General features: G+C 46.4%; 1 protein-coding gene across 2 annotated transcripts in view; it reads right to left on the minus strand.

The window, feature by feature from the left end:
• The window catches only part of CLCN2 (chloride voltage-gated channel 2), a 79,737-nt gene that overhangs the window by 29,918 nt on the left and 29,615 nt on the right, over nt 1-20,204 (minus strand). For both annotated transcript variants that reach the window (XM_082224048.1, XM_082224049.1), the window contains exons 3-7: nt 7,320-7,451; nt 6,490-6,618; nt 5,849-5,982; nt 5,607-5,684; nt 3,924-4,002 (exon numbers count right to left, since the gene is read on the minus strand). In XM_082224048.1, the coding sequence (XP_082080174.1) occupies nt 3,924-4,002; nt 5,607-5,684; nt 5,849-5,982; nt 6,490-6,618; nt 7,320-7,451 (552 nt within the window). The remainder of the gene's footprint in view (nt 1-3,923; nt 4,003-5,606; nt 5,685-5,848; nt 5,983-6,489; nt 6,619-7,319; nt 7,452-20,204) is intronic.

Genomic DNA, 20,204 nt, shown 5'->3' on the forward strand with positions numbered 1-20,204 from the left:
ATGGTGTCTTGGTACATGTTGTGCACATGAACATGCATGAGAGCGCAAGCAGGGTGGCCCAAGGACAACTGATATGCAGCAATCAAGAGGGGTGGTCAAGGATGAATCTTGGGCTAAGTAGAGGCAGCCCCCCGGGATCAGCATGGGGCACTATACATAGTACCGCTTCCTGTCCCCTGCCTTCTCTCCCCTCAATAATCTCCATTTTTGAACCCTTGTCCTGCACTAGTGAGACCCCACCCAACCACATTCCCCCTTCCCTTGTCCCGCATCACCACGACTGTTGCTTGGAAGCAGGAGACCACAAAAATGGTGCCAGCCTGAGGGTGGAAGGAGATGTTACAAGAGACAGGAGTTAGCAGCACTCGGTCCCTCTTTCCATTGGCTTTCCGGGAACATGCCAATACAACCCAACTCATGCTGTGTTCTTCTCTGCCTCTACTGCTAGAAGTCAGCAAAATGAAATGAGGGAGGAGAAAGTTGAGGTATGAGGGACTGAACCCTCATGCATAGCGGGAATTCTTCCATGGCGCTAGAATCCCTCTTTCTGGAAAAAGCGCTTGATTGCAACTATTAATTTCGTTGTGTTAGAATCTGGAATTTGCTTCCGCAAGATGGAGTGGATTGCTTCAAAACAGAATTAGGGGGGGAAACCTCATGCTCTTGGCAATTAATAATAATAATAATAATAATAATAATAATAATAATAATAATAATAATAATTTATTATTTATACCCAGCCCATGTGGCTGAGTTTCCCCAGCCACTCTGGGCAGCTCCCAATCAAGTGTTAAAAACAATACAGCATTAAATATTTAAAACTTCCCTAAACAGGGCTGCCTTCAGATGTCTTTTAAAGATAGGATAGCTGCTTATTTCCTTGACATCTGATGGGAGGGCGTTCCACAGGGCAGGCGCCACTACCGAGAAGGCCCTCTGTCTGGTTCCCTGTAGCCTCACTTCTCGCAATGAGGGAACCGCCAGAAGGCCCTCGGCGCTGGATCTCAGTGTCTGGGCTGAACGATGGGGGTGGAGATGCTCCTTCAGGTATACAGGACCTGAATATATTGGAGATGGCATATATTGCAGATGGCATTTCCTCTGAATATTGGTTCCTTGGGAATGCAAGCGAGGAGAGGCTTCTTGCTCTCAGGTCCTCCTTGCTAGAGACATCTGGCTAGCTGCTGTGAAAAGAGTATGTTGGACGAGATGGCCCACTGGCCTGATTCAGGCTCTTCATGCAATGAGTGGCTGTGTGCCTTTGCAGATTTAACCGCTGCCGTGCAATGCCCTGCCTGGAAGCCTCTCTCTTTATTTGCTCTCACCAGCAAATTCAATCCCTTCCTTCCTGCAACTGCTGCAGATTGAATTCCTCTTAAAGAGAGAGGCAGCCTGGATGGAGGGCCACTTAGTCACTTAGAAGCTCCCTGCGGTGGGGCATTCCCCCCCCCATCCGCTGGTTTCGCTTGGCTTTTGAACTCGTACCTCCGCACACGCCAACAGGAAACTCCCGTTCATGTATGCAGCTGTTATCTGGGCAAATGAGAAAGGGCCTCCCTCCCCTTATTTCTTTTGGGAAAGCTGGCAGAAAGGGAAAGACACACACAGATACACAGACCAAGCCTTTGCTCACAACAGAAACCAACACGGAAAGGGAGACAGACACCAGTCACCAACCTAGAAGAGCAAAAGCAGCGGCGAAGAGGATGCACAGGAAGGACTGCCTGGGAGGAGCCCGCAGCAAAAGGGGGGGAAGGAGGAAACAAAGTTATGCCTGCAGTTTGAGAGAGGGTTCGCCCCGACCCCAAACCCCACCCAAGGCTCACATCAGCTGCACTGTGCACTGAGTAATTGCACTTATTATTATCCAAGGAGAGCAAGGTACTATACAACAGCTCTCCCTCGCCTCCCTCTTTACATGCTCAGAACAACCTGTGAGGTGGGCGGGGCCTAGAGAGATGGGGACGGGCCCAGGGTCAGCCAGTGAGACTCATGGCTGACCGCAGGTTTGAGCGCCGGTCTCCTGGGTCCAAGTCCAACTCTCTAAGCTCTGGCTCAGCGTATAGCCTGAAAACCCAAAATACTCAGGGATCAAATGATGGAGAACCCTTTGCTCAGCCCAGTTAAGGAGGATACAAATTGCTCCTTTCCAATCCTTATGGTTCAGGGGGCTTGTTTTGAGGCTAGGCTCCCCAGCTCTCAATAATAATAATAATAATAATAATAATAATAATAATAATAATAATAATAATAATTTATTACTTATACCCTGACCATCTGGCTGGGTTTCCCCAGCGACTCTGGGTATTGCTTAGGCCCCAGACTCCATTTTTTGGTATTACCGAAGAAAAGACTGCACTTAAGGGCGTGCAGAGTGCTATTTCTCTCTGTCCTTAAGCACAGCCAGCTCCCACATAACTAAGACTAGGGTGCAATAACTTTTAAGCTTCATTTCTGCACTGAGCAGAAGCAAAGACATATTTTGGGAGAGGGGTGTGACCCTGTGGACATTGTCCGCCAGGGTTCACCTCCCCAACCAGAGGGGGTCCAGCTGAGAGAGATGTCCCATCTCTTCTCACTCCCCAGACCCTGTAAAGCAGACCCTTCCCAAACAGCTCCTACTCTTTTTGCTCCCTCTGTAGAGATATGGGAAGCAGGAGAGGTTGGTGGAGGGTGTCAGCTGGGGGCCACTCCTTCCTCAGAAAACTCCTCCCACTAATCCATTTGCAACTGGCCACAGCACTTAGGCAGCTGGAACTGAATGCTCTGGGCAGGAGCTCTCACAGGCTGGTTTCATTGCGCCTGGTAGGGTGGGATACAAGGAGACAAACAGTAGGTGGCGCCAGAGCCAATGACAGGCAGAGGAGCCAACTCAACACTTTCCTCCTCCCTGCTGTTCTATGAGGGTGACACTGAGACTGAGAAGGAAGCTGGCCACCAGGCAATTAATCAGCATTTCACTCTAAAATTCTCCTACCTATTTTTGTATGCGATTTAACCTAACACACACATTTTTGCATTAAAAAATCCCCCATATAATGAATTTGTGCACATTATTTTCACTAGTGTGTGCATTTTTATGCACACGTTTCCCTAGCATGTGTGTGCAAAAAATTGCATATATCAGTAATAAGATTTGGAAACTGTTTTCTCTAGGTCACTCCACACATCTCTCAGGGCCATTCGATGTGGATACACTTTCATTCAGGTTTTGGGTGTGTGTGTGTTTTTGTAGCCAGCCCAAAATCACAACATAAATCACAAAAAGCAAACAAGGCAATCCTAGAGTGCAAGTTAAAATATCACTTTCAGCCTTGTAAATTCTCAAAATTTGAAATTGTGAAGTTCACCAGATCATTTTGATTGCCGGTGGGAAGGGGAATCCCCTTGTCAGGCCACACTGTTTTAAGTTTAACCCCCCCCCCAAAAAAAGCCCATACATAACTTTCTCACTCCCAGCTTGTATAAAGCTATCCTCCAGGCAACAAACTTGTCTATACTGGCCAGCAACCATCTGATTTTGAAATAGCCTGATTGACCTTCTTAAAAAATTCTGGAACAAGCAGAGGAATGTATCCCAGGTGACTTCTGATCTGTCACAAGGTGGGTTGCGATTCAGAACATTATGCACAATGAAATTCAGTCTGGCTTGATCTGCTTATGCATAAAGTCAGTCACTTCCTGGCCCATTAAAGAATTTACCCACCAGACTTTAGGTGGGGTTGGCTTGAAATCTGAGTAGATGCATGTTTAAGGTGGTGGTGGGGATGTTAATAAATTACTAGGCGATCCTCAACATACCTTTCACTTCTACAACTCTATGATTCTAAAACCAAACCATTTGTGGTTGGATTTAATTTTAATATACAAAACTAGGGACCTGGAACTCTTTGTATACTCAGAGACCATTTTGGTATCCTTACCTCCAATCGGAGCAGCAAAGCAACAGCCAACGCCCACAGCACAGGCAGCTGCCAGCATCTCAATATTGCGGGATTCGTTCTGCAAAAGAAGCCCAAAGGGCACAGAATCCATGAGGAGCGGCACAAAGAGAAGCGGTCTGAAGGGATGGGCGACTTCCACTTGTCTACTTCAGAGAAGGAGCTCTTTAAGAATCAGGTTAACTTGAAGCAATGGGCACCCATTCTGAATCGGCGCCGTGGCGCCCCTGAAAAACTAGCCCCACAAGATTGATGTGTTTCATTAGAGAAAAGCCATTGTTAGCATTTGTTAAAGCTTGGAAATCTCTTGTGGACTTTTTGCGCAAAAAAAGAAATGATACCTGGATTTGAGGATTGAAGACAACATTTGTTTATAGAAAGTGGCTTTGTTGGGAGTTATGTTAGACTGGATGAAGAAAATATTGTATTATATAGCAGGCAGATGACGAATTGGAAGTTCTTTCTTTTATTTTTCTGTCTTTCTCTTTTAACCAATTGCCTAATCTTTTTAAAAAAACTTTCTTCTTCTTTCTCTGTTTCTTTCTCCCCACTCTCCTCCCTTTTGTGTTTTTTTATTGTATCTAGATAAAAGTTTTGGTTTGGTTAAGAAAAGAGAAAAGATCTAAAGTTTTGTATTTTTCTCTATAAACCTTAATAATTATTATTATTTTTAAAAAAGAAAAACTTGCCCCACCATCTGAAAGCTCTTGCTCGATACGTCTCTTGTGCTTCCCATCTCTTGCAGCAAGAACCTCTGCCTAAACTGGTTCTCTCACCCCCTCAGCTCCTTGCAACCCTAATACTAATACTAATACTAATACTATTATTTATACCCTGCCCATCTGGCTGGCTTTCCCCCAACCACTCTGGGTGGCTTCCAGCAAATATAAAAACATACTAAAACATCAAACGTTAAAATCTTCCAGGTACAGAAGATTTTGAAAGTTTTTTGAAAGTTTGTAGTTCTTTATCTCCTTGACATTTGATGGGAGAGCGTTGTTGGGTTTTGGGAAATCGGATCCCTCCCCTGGTGACAGTGATTAAGAAGATCAAACGAAAGGAGGATGCTTACCAAAGTGGCTGGGGAAACCCGGCCAGATGGGTGAGGTATAAATAAATAAATAAATAAATAAATAATAATAATTTACATACCAGAGTTTCTTTCATAATCACAGCAAGAGAAAAAGGAATGCATATCTCTCAAAGAAAATGGCTTTGCTCCCAATAAAAGTTCACCCCCTCCATCCCCATTAATCTACGTCACTCCTACATTGGGGGTAAGCTGAGCTTGCTGCCGCTGCGCTTTCTGCTCTATCACTCTCAGAGCCCGTCTAGTCCTAGGCAAAGGGGGGTCAGGAACGCTGTCCAAAGACAGTGAATCTGCCAGCTGTCTCTCTCCTGGTGTTTGTGCTTCTAGCCCCAGGACTTCCCACCTTTTCCCCTCTGGACTATATCCCTCTGCAAACCACTGTTCTAAATCAATACTGTCCTCCTGCCTTTGGGAAGGTTCCGAAAAAAGGGGGCAGCTCCCACCATTCCTTTCCCAGCCCAGTCCCTGACAGGCATTCCACAGGGAGGGCGCCACCACCGAGAAGGCCCTCTGCGGTCAGAGGGCCTTTCACAAGATCCTCACACCTCAGCACTTTGCAACCCCATGCGTCTCACCTCATAGATGCCACCGAAGAGTGAGAGGAACTTGCTGAGGAGGGCGGCACACATGCTGGCGATGTGGACAAACGGTCCCTGTGTGGGGGAGGGAAAGAGGAGTCAGCAAGGTGGCCGTACCTGCCCCACGACACACAGATCCTTTGAGAATCAAGCAGTCTTCAATCTGGTCAGTCTTGCCCCCATCCTGTGTGCCCCACCTGGCTGTGTCTCAACAGCACCACTGGACCCTACCCCCTCACCTCTTTGCCCAAGGGCATCCCACTGCCCAGGGCGCATGTCAGACCAATCACTTTGGCCACAAAGGTCTTGAGGGTAAGGTACTCTTTCAGCACCACGCCCCGCAGAATTGTCTTCATTTCGGGGATGCCAGAGCCTGGGGAGAAAGAGAGAGACAAAGGGATGGAGGGAGACAAGTAGAGGGAGCTGTATACAGAGAAATAAATGGAAAGCTGTGGTCCTCTGGGTGTCGATGAAGGACAGCATCCATCATCCCTGGCCACTGGCCATGTTGGCTCAGAATGATGGGAGTTGGAAGCCCATAAACAGCTGAAGAACCACAGGCTTCCCACCCCCTGCTCTTGCAACTGCAAAAAAAGTGACCTCTGTGGAGCAGAGGTCCCTCTGGTTGGAGACAGGGCACGCTGTGTGCAAGTAAATCAGATTCAGCCAGTCCACACGGAAATGAAAGTCTAATACGGAAATTTCCAAGGTCTGGAACACTGAAGCTTTTTGCAGAGATAATTTTGGTGCCCCTCCAGACCTGAGCACAAAATGAATTGGGTGTGGGGCGAGGAACACTCTGGCAGAAAAGGTTGCTTTCATAAGCCCCTTGGAAATGATACTTTTTGTCCCCACAGGAATCTGCTATCCCTGGACTCACCTACAGCTTGCGGAGCCAAGATCTGAGTGAAGCCGGCTGAAAAGGTGATGAGGACCACAGGGTAAGTGACCCAGGCCATGTACTGCAGGAAGATGTTGGCATCCAAACCCCCATACATCCACTTCTGGGCTGCACAGAGACAGAAAAGGGGAGGGTACTTTTGTAAAGTGTGCAGGGGGGGACGTTCTTGCCTGGTAAGTCCGGGGTAAGAATCCTCTCTCTCTGCTGAAGGCAGCTATAGCATCAAAAGGGCCCCCCTTTTCAGGAGGCCAAAGGAAAAAGCAGGTGGGATTTTTGCAGGTGATGCTCACTCTCCGCTCCAGCTGCATCAACTAAGGACCAAGCCTAATATCTTGGCTTCCTAGTGGTGCAGCAATAAAACTGCTAGCATATTTGCAAAGCTAAGCTGGGGCCAGTAGGTTTTCAAATTGGATGGGGGACTGCATGTTGAGATCAGAAGGTTGAATTAAATGACCCTCGGGGTCCTTTTAAAAGAGAAAGGATGAGGGTAAATATTCAGGGGATAATAAAGATGCTCCACTGAAGTCAGTAGAAAAGGGGTATGCAGGCAAAACTTCTATATCTTTATGCCCTTGTTTGCCAATCTCTCTCTCTTTGCCCAGGACTTTTGTTCCTCCAGTTCTACCATAGTCTCCTCCTTCCTTAAAATGACTCCAACTTTCCTCCCTTTCATGCCAAGGGCCTTGGACTCCATGGTGAACAGCCGATTCACAGCCCTGTGGGCTAGGGCAGCTGGCCGGCCCATCCAGTTGACAGTGGGGAGCACCAGCCTTCCTCTCGATGTCACTGTGTGTCAGCACTTTCCTTACCTTGCAGGCAGGTGGCAATGGCAAAATCCATGGCCCAGCTCACCAGGGCCATAAGCAACCCCAAGAGGATCAGGAAGATCCAGTCCTCGCCCACCTTGGAGATGAGGAACTTTTGGCACCGCACAGTGCAGACTGCAGGAAGAGAAAGAGAGAGAGGGTGTATTAGGGATGGAAATCAAGGGCCATGAATGTACAGTCATACCTCGGGTTGAATGTGCTTCGTGTTGAGCGCGTTCGAGTTGCGCTCCGCAGCAACCCGGAAGTAACGGAGCATGTTACTTCCAGGTTTCGCCGCTCGCGCATACGCTCAAAATGACGTCACGCGCATGCGCAGAAGCGGCAAAAAGCAACGTGCGCGTGCGCAGACGTGCCATCGCTAGTTACGTTTGCTTCTGGATGCGAACAGGGCTCCAGAACGGATCCCGTTCGCATCCCGAGGTACCACTGTATAAATAAATAAACAAATGAAATGCTTTCTGTATATATTGGGGGCTACCAACATGGCGTCAGCGGGTGCAGGGGGGGCCTTGCGCACCCTCTCCCAAGCACTCCCCCCTTGGTCGTGAGGCACAGAGAGCAGCTTTCCCCACCTTGATTCTTGTGGTAAGGTTCAAGCTTACTGGGAAATGATATATAATGAATTGAAAAAGATGTTCAAAATAACTTTTATTTTTAAAAAAACCCCTGAAGCTTTTCTTTTGGGAATCATAGGGACAGAACCACCTAAATTGGATAGAAATTTATTCATGTATGCTACTGCAGCAGAAAAAAATGCTACTTGCTCAAAAATGGAAGGAAAGCAGAAGTCCCAGCAAAGGGAAAAACTTGTGGAATATGCAGAAATGGCAAAACTTACCATAAGAATAAGAAATCAAGATAACAGACTCTTTATAAAAGAATGGAAATGGTTTATTGAATATTTACAGATAAACCGTAAACAGATTAAAACATTAGCAGGATTATTGTAATAACCTACAGTTTTATAAGAGTATATGTTTACAGAAGGTAATTAAATGAGTAAACTAAATTAATTTGGATATGCAGAAGTTATGAAAAAATAAATTTAAGGAACCGGAGAAAGAGGGGGAAGGAAGTCAAATTTTGAAATGTTAGATGGATTGTAAAATTAATGAAATGTATAAATTTGAAAAGTATAAATAAAAAACTTTTTTTAAACAAGATTCTCAGTAAAACCAATCCACTGTACACGTTAAGTGGCTTTCAAACATTAATCCCAGCACACGTGTTCAGCTACTGATCTTTGCCACATGTACAATTCGTGAACACACAGTGACGGAGACGTGCCAAGCCTCTGCAAACACGACGGTGTGTACCACAAATAAGCACGGTGCTCGCTCCTAATCCTTAGATTGCAGCTTGCTGGGGTGTTGTGCAAACTCAGCAGCCCAAAGCTGGCTCCCTTTCCTTTCCTTACTCTTTTAAAATCTCCGGTTACTTTTCAAGCTGGGGGGCGGGGGGAGGGAGGGGAAACATTTATATTTTTAGACGTTTCCGTGAAACTAAATTGTTTTGATTCGAGTAACGACACACATTCGAGATCTGAAAAGGGACTTCTTGTCTCAGCAGAGGCGGCAGAGCCAACAGCCCGTACGGGGGGTGGGGGGTGGAATCCATGAATGAGTTTGAATAAGGAGTTGCATTTTAAGAACCGCAAATAAAAGCTTTGGGTCAGCCTGAACAATGATTGGCAAACTTGCCTTGGCCAACTGGAACACAAGACTCTGTCGCCAATTTGGAACTCTACGCGAGAGCTTGTTACATAACCACACAAACATGCACCCGTGTGTCCCCTAATGCTCACATAAAGAGCTTCATCAATACATTACTTTTGGAGTCAGCCACAGTGCTTGCTTTCTCTAGAAGCAATCACAATTAGCATCAGTGTGGACCGGTGGCTCCCTCCAGTGGAGACTTTAGAGCTGTCCTAAATGCAGTTCCTTGCCCACCCCACCCCCCGCCAATATTCTCCTTTTTTACTTTGCTAAAAGAAACAGCTTGTTCCTCCACACCCAAAACCCATAACATTACCCCCCCAAACAAGACATCTGTCCCCATTTGTACAAACAAACAGCAAAAAAACAGCTTCCTTGTAAAAAAACCGCACAAAACAGACAAGTTAGCAAAAGCATTAGAGCACACATAGCCAAAAACTGATAATAAAACACAATTACTATTTTAACCCAACACCAGAACGGTAACAGCTTCTTCCTTTCAGGCCAGTTCCAGTCCAACAGGATCTCTTCAAGCCTTCTTCCTTCTCCTTGTTGCACAGTCCCAGTCCCAGTTCTGCATCCCAGAGCAGCTTACAGTCTCCCACATTTGGCAGCCTCAAATAGGGAGTTCTGACATGTTGAACCCAGGATGCCAGCCTCAGTACCAGAACTTAGTACAGTGCTACCTTGGTTCTCAAACTTAATCCATTCCGAGAGTCCATTCAACTCCCAAAACTGTTCGAAAACCAAGACACGGCTTCCAATTGGCTGCTGAAGCTTCCCGCACTCAAGTGGAAACCGCATCGGGCGTTCGGCTTCCGAAAAACGTTTGAAAACTGGAACACTTCCAGGTTTGCAGCATTCGGGAGCCGATTTGTTCTGCAACTAAGCCATTCCAGAACCAAGGTATGACTGTACCCCAAAACCTTGCTCATCCTTTGCCTTGGGCTACTGCAGCGCAAAGCACTTATCTGGGTGCACGCACAGCTATCGAAACAATTCCTTAAAATCTTCAAAGAGTTCCCATCGTTGCAGACATGCAAAAAGCAACGGCAATTTTTTTTAGGGAGGATCACTATTGGGTTGCCTGCATGACTCTTTGGCTTGGGATTTCACAAACTTCTCCATCCATGCAGATCAACAGCTAATTTGGGGCTCTAATCACAGGCTCAGTCTTCTGGAGCCGATTTCTCCTTGGCCTCTCCTCTGGTTGTGGATCAGACCCCCAAATTCACACTCTAGTCCCAAAACAGTTTCAGTAGCCACACGCTACTGGGTTTCCCCAGCCACTTTGGGCAGCTTACAACACATAAAAAATATAGTGAAATGTCAGACATTAAAAACTTCCCATTTGCTGCCCCTGGGCTGGTCCACTTTATCCCCTGCCCAAACTGTAAATCAAAGTCCTACCACAAGTCTCTATCAAAGGGCAGCTTCTTCAGGATCAGCTGCCCCAGTCCATGCAAGTCCGTTGCCAAGAATGCCCCTCTCTGCTCACTCCCAACCTCTCCTCATGGGCAGGTAGCCATCCCAGTGGCTCTTGCCCACCAATCTCATGGGACCCTGGGTGTCCCTTCCTGCTGGGGCCTGCTTAAGGGCTGCACCCAGTATACAGACTGGTCCCCACTGCACAAGGCCATCTTGGGGAACTCAAAGGGCTAAATCATTGGGGGGGGTTGTTGTTGTTGTTTAGTCTTTTAGTCGTGTCCGACTCTTCGTGACCCCATGGACCAGAGCACGCCAGGCACTTCTGTCTTCCACTGCCTCCTGCAGTTTGGTCAAACTCATACTGGCAGCTTCGAGAACACTGTCCAACCATCTCGTCCTCTGTTGTCCCCTTCTCCTTGTGCCCTCCATCTTTCCCAACATCAGGGTCTTTTCCAGGGAGTCTTCTCTTCTCATGAGGTGGCCAAAGTATTGGAGCCTCAGCTTCAGGATCTGTCCTTCCAGTGAGCACTCAGGGCTAATTTCCTTAAGAATGGAGAGGTTTGATCTTCTTGCAGTCCATGGCATTCTCAAGAGTCTCCTCCAGCATCATAATTCAAAAGCATCAATTCTTCGGCGATCAGCCTTCTTTATGGTACAGCTCTCACTTCCATACATCTCTACTGGGAAAACCATAGCTTTTACTATACGGACCTTTGTTGGCAAGGTGATGTCTCTACTTTTTAAGATGCTGTCATTGGTTTGTCATTGGGGGGTTTAATCTCACCCAATTCAGCATGAGCTTCTCGGACACATGCACACAGGCCTCCAGCTTCTTCTGTGTGTTTTCCTCTGCATGAGTGCCTCTTGCATCTCCTCCTGCACCAAGTCAGCAGGAGCTGGCTGCTCCTTTGGTGCATGCATGCAGGTCTCTAGACTTCCCTGGTGTTTTCTCCTCCAGTAAGCAAGCCACCGTCATTTCCCTCTTCTTGCACATTCACACGCACCTCCAATTCTTCCAGCTGCTCCCCGTCTTCCGTAGCAGGCTCCCAGGGAATGGAGAAATCAATCAGTGGCTCCTCGGCCCCAGCCAGCTCACCCTTCTCTGAGGTGCGTCTTTCCTTCAGCTACCGTCCGCATCTCTTCGCAGTCCCAACCCCTCAATTGCCCATCCACATTCTGGATCTCTTCAGCCACCTCTTCCACCTGGGTGTCTTCCACCTGGGCTTCAGGGTCACTTTCAACCCCCTGTAGCATCTCATCAGGCAGGGCTTCCACCTCGCCTGGAGCCACACTTTTCTCTCCAAGGAGGCTTCTCACAAATTCTGCTTGCAGCTGCTTCATTTCACTGAACCACTAGTTCTGCTGCTCTATCGGGTGCTGGGCTTTGCTGCTGGATCATCAACCTGGACTGCTCCAGTTATGTTGCTGTTCCTCCCTCCAGCTCACAGGCCCTTCCTCCAGGAAACACGAATCCCACTTCTGACACCAGTGTTGCACACTACCCCAATCTCTGAGTGGTGCAAGATTCCAGGGGATCCAGGCACTTATGTTTCCTTTTGGAACACAAGTACAGCAGAGACTTTGGTGTCTACATAATTTATGGTTTATTTATCCATATCTACAACCTGAGCCTACAGTGGAGGGGCTCACAGCATTAACTCCTCCAAAAGGCCTTTTTCCCCATAGCCACAGCCGTGGAATCGAACAGAAATCAAATGTTGCTCTCTGACGTTGCTCTGACTCTCCAGCTTGCTGTTTTACTTCTAGATCACATCACTGCAACTCAACTCTAAACTCTCTAACCATGATTGGGCCCCTACTAGGGCTATGCAATATCAGGTTTTCAACATCGTGATGTATTGCCAGCTAAACGTTGCAATGTAGAATAAGGGGGAAAGAGGACGTCAAATCAGTTTGAGTTGGCTCGGAAGCCAGCCAGCCCTCCATATCAGTGACATCGTGGCACAGTCTCTCCCCAGAGCCCACCCTGGGCCAGCTCCCACTCACATTGAAGGTCACGTCCCGCAAACAGCGACTACCAGGAGCTGCTCCATGGGTACCGCGCGCAGCTCCCATTTGTTGATGACAGACACCACCACCAAGCAACCATGTAGCCTGCCTGGAAGAGAAGCTTATGGCAGCAGTGCCAGAGGAAGTTCCCGGTCTGCCCCTGCTCTGTGCTTTGCTGTCCCCTGAAGGAGGCAGGGGAGAGCTGAGCGGGCAGAGCACCCACCAGACAAAAGTTGGCTTTGTGCAGTTTATTGGCAAGTCAGATATTTTGAACTGGCAATTGCGACGTGGATTTCAAACTGGTTTGCAATGATTTATCATTAAATTGCCCAGACCTAGTCCCCACCCAATCGCCAAAGAATTGATGCTTTTGAATTATGGTGCTGGAGGTGACTCTTGAGAGTCCCATGGACTGGAAGAAGATCTAACCGATCCATTCTGAAGGAAATCAGCCCTGAGTGCTCACTGGAAGGACAGATCATGAAGCTGAGGCTCCAATACTTTGGCCACCTAATGAGAAGAGAAGAGTCCCTGGAAAAGACCCTGATGTTACCATTTGAAGAAGTTAAGAATTATGTGAATGATTGGCTGCATTACTTTCAAGTTAATGAGATGTTTAGAAAAGATTTAAACCAAAGGGGTTTTGCTGATAAAGAATCCAATTTTCAGACATACATATTAAACAATGATTATAAGATCTTAGCAAAAATGTATAAAATATTGCTGGAATGGTATACGAAGGATGAAGAGGTAAAATCAGTGATGATTGATTGGGCCAAAGATATAGGACATAACATACAAATGGAGGATTGGGAAAGACTCTGGAAAGATGGTTTAAGATTCACTGCACGTACTGCTTTAAAAGAAAATGCTACGAAAATGATGTATCGATGGTATATAACCCCCGTAAAGTTAGCAAAAATGTATAAGATAAGTAACAAATGTTGGAAATGTAAAGAAAAGGAAGGTACTTTCTTTCATATGTGGTGGGAGTGTAAGAAGGTAAAATGCTCCTGGGAAATGATTCATAATGAATTGAAGAAAATGTTGAAATATACATTTACTAAGAAACCAGAAGCATTTTTACTAGGCATTATAGGGAATGAGATAAATAAGAAAGAGAAGAAGTTGTTTTTATATGCAGTGACAGCAGCAAGAATATTGATGGCTCAGAAATGGAAGCAAGAGGAGCTGCCTACGATAGAAGAATGGAGAACTAAAATGATGGACTATGCGGAATTGGATAGAATGACAGGAAGGATCCGGAATCGACGAGATCAAAGATTTACAGAAGATTGGGAGAAGTTTATTCAATATTTGCAAAAACTAAGTGATAACCAGATTACGTTTGTAAGTTTTAAAGAAGCTCTGTGATGTGAAAATGTAACAATAAGTAAAAATAATGAATTGAATCTAATAGTTTTAATAACAAGTGATAAAATGAAGAAAGCTCAGACAAATTGAGGGAAGTCAAAAATGGAATTAAGATGTAATTAAGAAGCTGAAATGTACAATTTTGTTTTTTTGTATTTGTAAACCAATAAAAATATAATTTAAAAAAAAGAAAAAGGAAAAGACCCTGATGTTGGGAAAGATTGAGGGCACAGGGAGAAGGGGATGACAGAGGGCAAGATGGTTGGACAGTGTTCTCGAAGCTACCAGCATGAGTTTGACCAACTGCAGGAGGCAGTGGAAGACAGGAGTGCCTGGCGTGCTCTGGTCCACGGGGTCACGAAGAGTCGGACACGACTAAACAACTAAACAACAACAGTCCCCACCCATTGCCCATCTCACGCAGAGCCCCTTTCCTTTGTTCCCCCTTAATGGCTCATCACCCAGGCTATCACCTTGACACTGGAAGTTAGCCTGGCTTATATTTTAACACTTGCTGGATCCAGGAGTTAAAAGGAGCTCAGGCCTCGGATATAAGGGCACCAGGTTAATGGGCCAGACTAAAAAAAAAAAAAAAGACTGACAACCCCGGGACCGGGGGGAGGGGACGCTAGAAGAAGATTGGATTGTTTTTATTCTATTGTACTTCTTTTTTTGTATTATTATTAATAGAAATGTTTTATGAATGTTGGGGAAATGTTGAAATGAAATTACTTGGCTCTTGTTAAAATGTTTAAAGAACTAGGCAAAAAGGTAATGGTTATGAGAAGTTGGTAAAAAAGATTTAAGTTTTAAGCTCTAAGGTTGTCTCTATAAGATAAAATGAGAATAGAGTAAGGTAACGTAATGATAAAATATTATGAATTATGGAAAGGATTTGCTGCGACAATTATTAATCAAGATACAAGAGATGGGAGGAGGAGGAAGTCATGGAAAGCAGGTAATGGAATTTGGAGAATTTGCTAAGGATGGTTTTATCTTTTCTTTTTTTCATGTTTTTCTTTTTTTTCTTTTTTGTAATCTTGTCTTTTTGTGTGTGTATTTTTAGAAAAATTGTTTTGTTTCAATAAATATCATTTAAAAAAAATAAAAAATAAAATAAAAGGAGCTCATATACAACCCTCAATGAGAGAAATGAAGTTATAGGGAACCAGGCAGAGGGCCTTCTTGGCAGTGGCACTCACCCCATGGAACGCCCTCCCGTCAGATGTCAAGGAGATAAATAACTACACAACATTTAGAAGACATCTGAAGTTGGGAAGTTTTTTATGTTTGATGTTTTATTATGTGTTTTATTATGTGTTGGAAGCCACCCAGAGTGGCTGGGGCACCCCAGCCAGATGGGCGGGGTATAAATAATAAAATTATTATTGTAATTATTTTTACTCCCCCACCCCAAAAGCCCCTAACAAGCTTTTAATAGCAGGGCAGACTTTGAAGCATTAAGGAAGTGTTTGAAGTTCCCTTCAGCACAAAAACTATAGTCATAATACCGAATAAGTCACAGCTCACTAAAACTAATCGGAACAGCTGCTTGACCCATCTGCTGTAAAACGGCTGTAGGCTTTGAACTCATTCAACATTTCCCTAGTTGGGAATTAAGGGGAGCCTCACACTGAACAACTTACTGAATAGGTGCTGGCTCTCTTGGTCTCTGTGTCTAGCACAGCTCAACAAGGTTGTTGGAACGATAAAGGAGACAAGAACCATTAAGAATTATGTACCTTCAGGACATGGTTAGGACTCCCCATCAACACCCCCCCTTGCTTTCAGTCTTATCTGCAGATAAAGGAGCAGGTTGTTTCTCAATGCATCATTCAGATTTCACTGCTCTCAAATCAAGAGGTTGAGGGGGAAGAGAGCTATGAAAAAGGGGTTGAAACCAAGGGTACATAATTTGCACCACAGACTTAGGCTTGGACCACAATACCTCAAGGATTGCCTCTTTCCATATGAATCTACCAGGACCCTGAGATCATCTTCTGAGGCCCTCCTTCATGTGCCTCCTCCTCAAGAGGTCCAGAACGTGGCAACACGAGAACGGGGCCTTCTCTGCAGTGGCTCCCCATCTGTGGAATGCTTTCCCCAGGGAAGTCTGCCAAGTGCCTTCATTATACACCTTTAGGCGCCAGGCAAAAACGTTCCTCTTTAACCAGGCTTTTGGTTGATCTGATTTACATCCTATGCCCTTTTAAAAAAAATTTGGGGGGTGTTATTGGATTGTTTTTAGTTTTAATAGGTATTTTGTGGTTTTATATCTTGATTTTATTCTGTAAACCGCCCTGAGACCCCTGGGTATAGGGCGGTATATAAATAATAATAATAATAATGCATTGAGCATGCTGCTTTATGGTAGTGAGTCGTGGGCAACTTACACCCGCCACGAGTGCAAGAAGCTCCAGCAGATCTCTCCCAAGTTGTTGTTGTTGTTTAGTCGTTTAGCCGTGTCCGACTCTTCGTGACCCCATGGACCAGAGCACGCCAGGCACTCCTGTCTTCCACTGCCTCCCGCAGTTTGATCAAACTCAAGCTGGTAGCTTCGAGAACACTGTCCAACCATCTCGTCCTCTGTCGTCTCCTTCTCCTTGTGCCCTCCATCTTTCCCAACATCAGGGTCTTTTCCAGGGAGTCTTCTCTTCTCATGAGATGGCCTAAGTATTGGAGCCTTGGCTTCAGGATCTGTCCTTCCAGTGAGCACTCAGGGCTGATTTCCTTAAGAATGGATAGGTTTGATCTTCTTGCAGTCCATGGGACTCTCAAGAGTCTCCTCCAGCACCATAATTCAAAAGCATCCATTCTTCGGCGATCAGCCTTCTTTATGGTCCAGCTCTCACTTCCATACATCACTACTGGGAAAACCATAGCTTTAACTATACGGACCTTTGTTGGCAAGGTGATGTCTCTGCTTTTTAAGATGCTGTCTATGTTTGCCATTGCCTTTCTCCCAAGGAGCAGGCGTCTTTTAATTTTGTGACTGCTGTCACTCTCCCAAATGAGTGACACCAATTTACCACCTCTTATCGCTTCCGTATCACGGTCAAGGGATAGAAGCAAAACGTAGTGCCGTTATCAGCTTGCTAATGAAAGCTGATCCCAAACCTCTGGCTGATTTCTCTCCTTAGGCTCAGGTCACTGCTGGAGGCAAGAAATAACTTGGTGGCCCTCAGCCAATATTTTGGCAGTAGATGTCCAACATGGAGGACCAACGAGACCATGGCAGGGGTGAGGGCTGGCAGGCTCTAGCCCACAAGAAGTGACCTAAACCCAGCTGAGCAGTATAAAATGACAGACCCTTCGTGGGACCAGAAAGAGATAGAATCAGGGATAGAACCAAGAGGTAGCGCCATCATTGACATGCCAAAATGACAGACTCTTCTTTATTAAGATACCAGAATCATTTTTACTTGGCATTGTAGGAGATGATATTAATAGACAGGATTGTAAGTTGTTTTTATATGCAATGACAGCAGCAAGAATATTATTGGCACAAAAATGGAAGAAAGAAGAATTATCGATGAAAGAAGAATGGCAGATGAAATTGATGGACGATGCAGAATTAGATAAATTAACAGGAAGGATTCGAAACCTGCGGGACCAGAGATTCTTAGAAGACTGGAGTGAATGTATGAACTATTTGAAAAGTAACTGTAATGAACAGATTACGCTAGTAGGACTGCAGTAAGTTTTGTAAGGAGGACTATTTGAAATATTGCAAGAAAGAACGACTATGAGGAGAATTATTAGTTAACAATAGTTAAGAGTAACAGAGAAATTGAAAAATGCAGAATAAGTGGTAAAGAACGAAAAATCATCAGAGGTGTTGACAGAAGTCTAAAACATTGTATAAGATAAGAAGTTATGTTATATGATTGTTGGAAATGATATGTTAAAAAAACCAATAAAAATGTATATATATAAAAATGACAGACTCTTTGTGGGACCAGAGAGAGAAAGAGAGAGAGAAGGTATTTTGAAAGCCATCATGACAAGCACCAGACCAACCCTAGAACTTCTGGGCAACCAATGAAGCTGAACGCTGGAAGATTCAGGACAGCCCAAAGAAAATAATGCTTCACGGAGCGCGTTGTTAACCTATGGCACTCTCTGCCAGGAGACGCAATGATGGCCCCCCACCTAGTTGGCTTCGAAAGAGGATTTGGCCAATTCATGGAGGAGGAGAGGGCTATTGACGGCTACGAGCCACAATGGCTACACTCTGCCTTCCACGGTTGGAGGGCAGCCATGCTTTGGAATACCGTAGATTCCGGCGTATTAGGCGACTGGGCGTATAAGACGAGCTCTCAAATTGGCAGCTGCCAATTTGGGGGGTCGACTTATACACCCAGTCTTATACGCGGCAGCTTCGCTGGGCAACAGCAGTGGGCGGCGGGCTCCGCTCCACACTGGGAGGAAGCCGCCCAGTGAAGCCGGCTTAGCATCGCTGGGCAGCTTTGCCAGGCAGCTTCCTCCCGGCGCGGAGCCCGCCACCCACTGCCGCTGCCCAGCGAACCCATACCCGGCATATAAGACGACCCCCGACTTTTTAGAGGATTTCCCGAGGTTAAAAAGTCGTCTTATACGCTGGAATCTACGGTACTAGTTTCTGGAAACTGTCGGAGGGGAGAGTTGCTTTGTGCTCAGATCCTGCCTGTGGGTTTCCCTCAGGAATCTGGTTGGCTGCTGTGGGAACAGGATGCTTGTCCAAATGGTCCACTGGCCTGATCCTGCAAGCTCTTCATACATGCTTAAGCCAGCTTCCGCCGCTGTGGCTCTACCCCGGACATTTCTTCATTGCGTAACGGGATCGACTGAGCTGCTCCACCGAGCACCGGAATCATAAAAACATGCCAAGAAGATATTTCCGCTGAGTTTCCAAGTTGGGGTTGTTTTGGGGTGGGCAAAAGAGAGATGTTTCCAGGCACAAGCCAGCTCACTTGTTTGGCGACACTCGCGCAGCTGTAAGAACAAGGCTGCCGCCGCCACCCCACCGGCGCACCCCGCCTGCGCCACAGCCCCCTTGCCCACGGAAACCTGGGGCTTGCAGAGGGGACGGCCTTCCCCCTCTGGCTTTGTGAGGGGGGCCTGGGGCCTGCCACCCCCCCCAACTCGGTTGGTTGCTATGCTAGCCACAGGCAGCCGGCAGATGGGCCCAGAGGGTGGCAAGGATGGAGGAGCCCCACGCCGAGTTAGCAAAACATGCCGTCACGCTAGAGCAACACAACGCATCGGTCAACACAACGCGGCAACTGGGAGCGGGGTGGGGAAAGGGCGGCCACGCCCGGGGCCATGCCGGGACAGGCCGGCTCTGAGCGGCTCTCTGGCTCACGCTGCGGCCCCAGGGAGCCGGCGACATTTAACAAGAGAATTTGCCTCAAGAACAATGCAGGCCTCGGCCTCAGCAGTTGCTAAGGGAACTATTTTAAGGCAGCGGGAACAAGCAGATCCCAGTATCTTTGGCCAGGGTATCCGGGCCCTGGGGTGGAAAGAGGGAGGGAAAGAGGGTCTGGATTATCCAGGGGTCTTAGGATTTTAGAGCTGGAAGGAAGGCTGTTTAAAAGTTGCTCCTCATCTGCTGGTGCTTTGCAATATATATATATATATATATATATATATATGCTTTCGTAGATTTTCACGGGTACAGGAATGCAGGTTTTGGTGTCTTCGGGTGTCTTCCCGTGTAAGAGTCGGGGTGTCTGTGCGACGTTTCGACGAGGTCTCACTCGTCATCTTCAGGCTGGTGCTTTCGGCTTCTTGTTACTGGAACAGAGCAGAATCTGGTGTTTGAGTTCCTATAAATACTGTTGAGGGGTGTGGTGTATAGCCTCCAACGTTCTGGGCAGAGAGGAAGTTCCTAGATTAGTGTGCCTCTTCTTCTTTTGTTCCTTAATTACTTGAGGGATATCTTGAGTGATTTCATGAGTGATATTCTGAATACCACTGGGTGGGTCATTAAGTGTAGATTAGTTGCTAAAGCTTTTGTGTCTTGACCTCTTGAGCTTGTGAAGAGTTTTTCTGAGAAGATGGCTGTGCTGCATTTAGTTGTGCTCTGGCTTGGCTTCGTGTATAGGGGCGAGCTGTGGTTTTGTGCCTTGTGCCAGCCAGATCTGTGTAGGGATTGCAGGGGGGTGCAGCATCCGGAGGTGCCACTATAGTTTGGCTACTGGATGGAGTCTGTAATATGTCTGTGGAGAGGGTCTGGGTTTGGGTCTGGTGTGGTTGATTGGTGACGGCGTTCTGTGTGCCTCTGGTTCTGGTGTCGGTTTTTGTGGGGAGGGCTAATTTCCAGATGTCTGGCAGGCGGGACGTGTCGTCACGCTTGTTC

This window comes from Podarcis vaucheri (assembly GCF_965113315.1).
Source record: "Podarcis vaucheri genome assembly, chromosome: 5".
Taxonomy (NCBI): Eukaryota; Metazoa; Chordata; class Lepidosauria; order Squamata; family Lacertidae; genus Podarcis; species Podarcis vaucheri.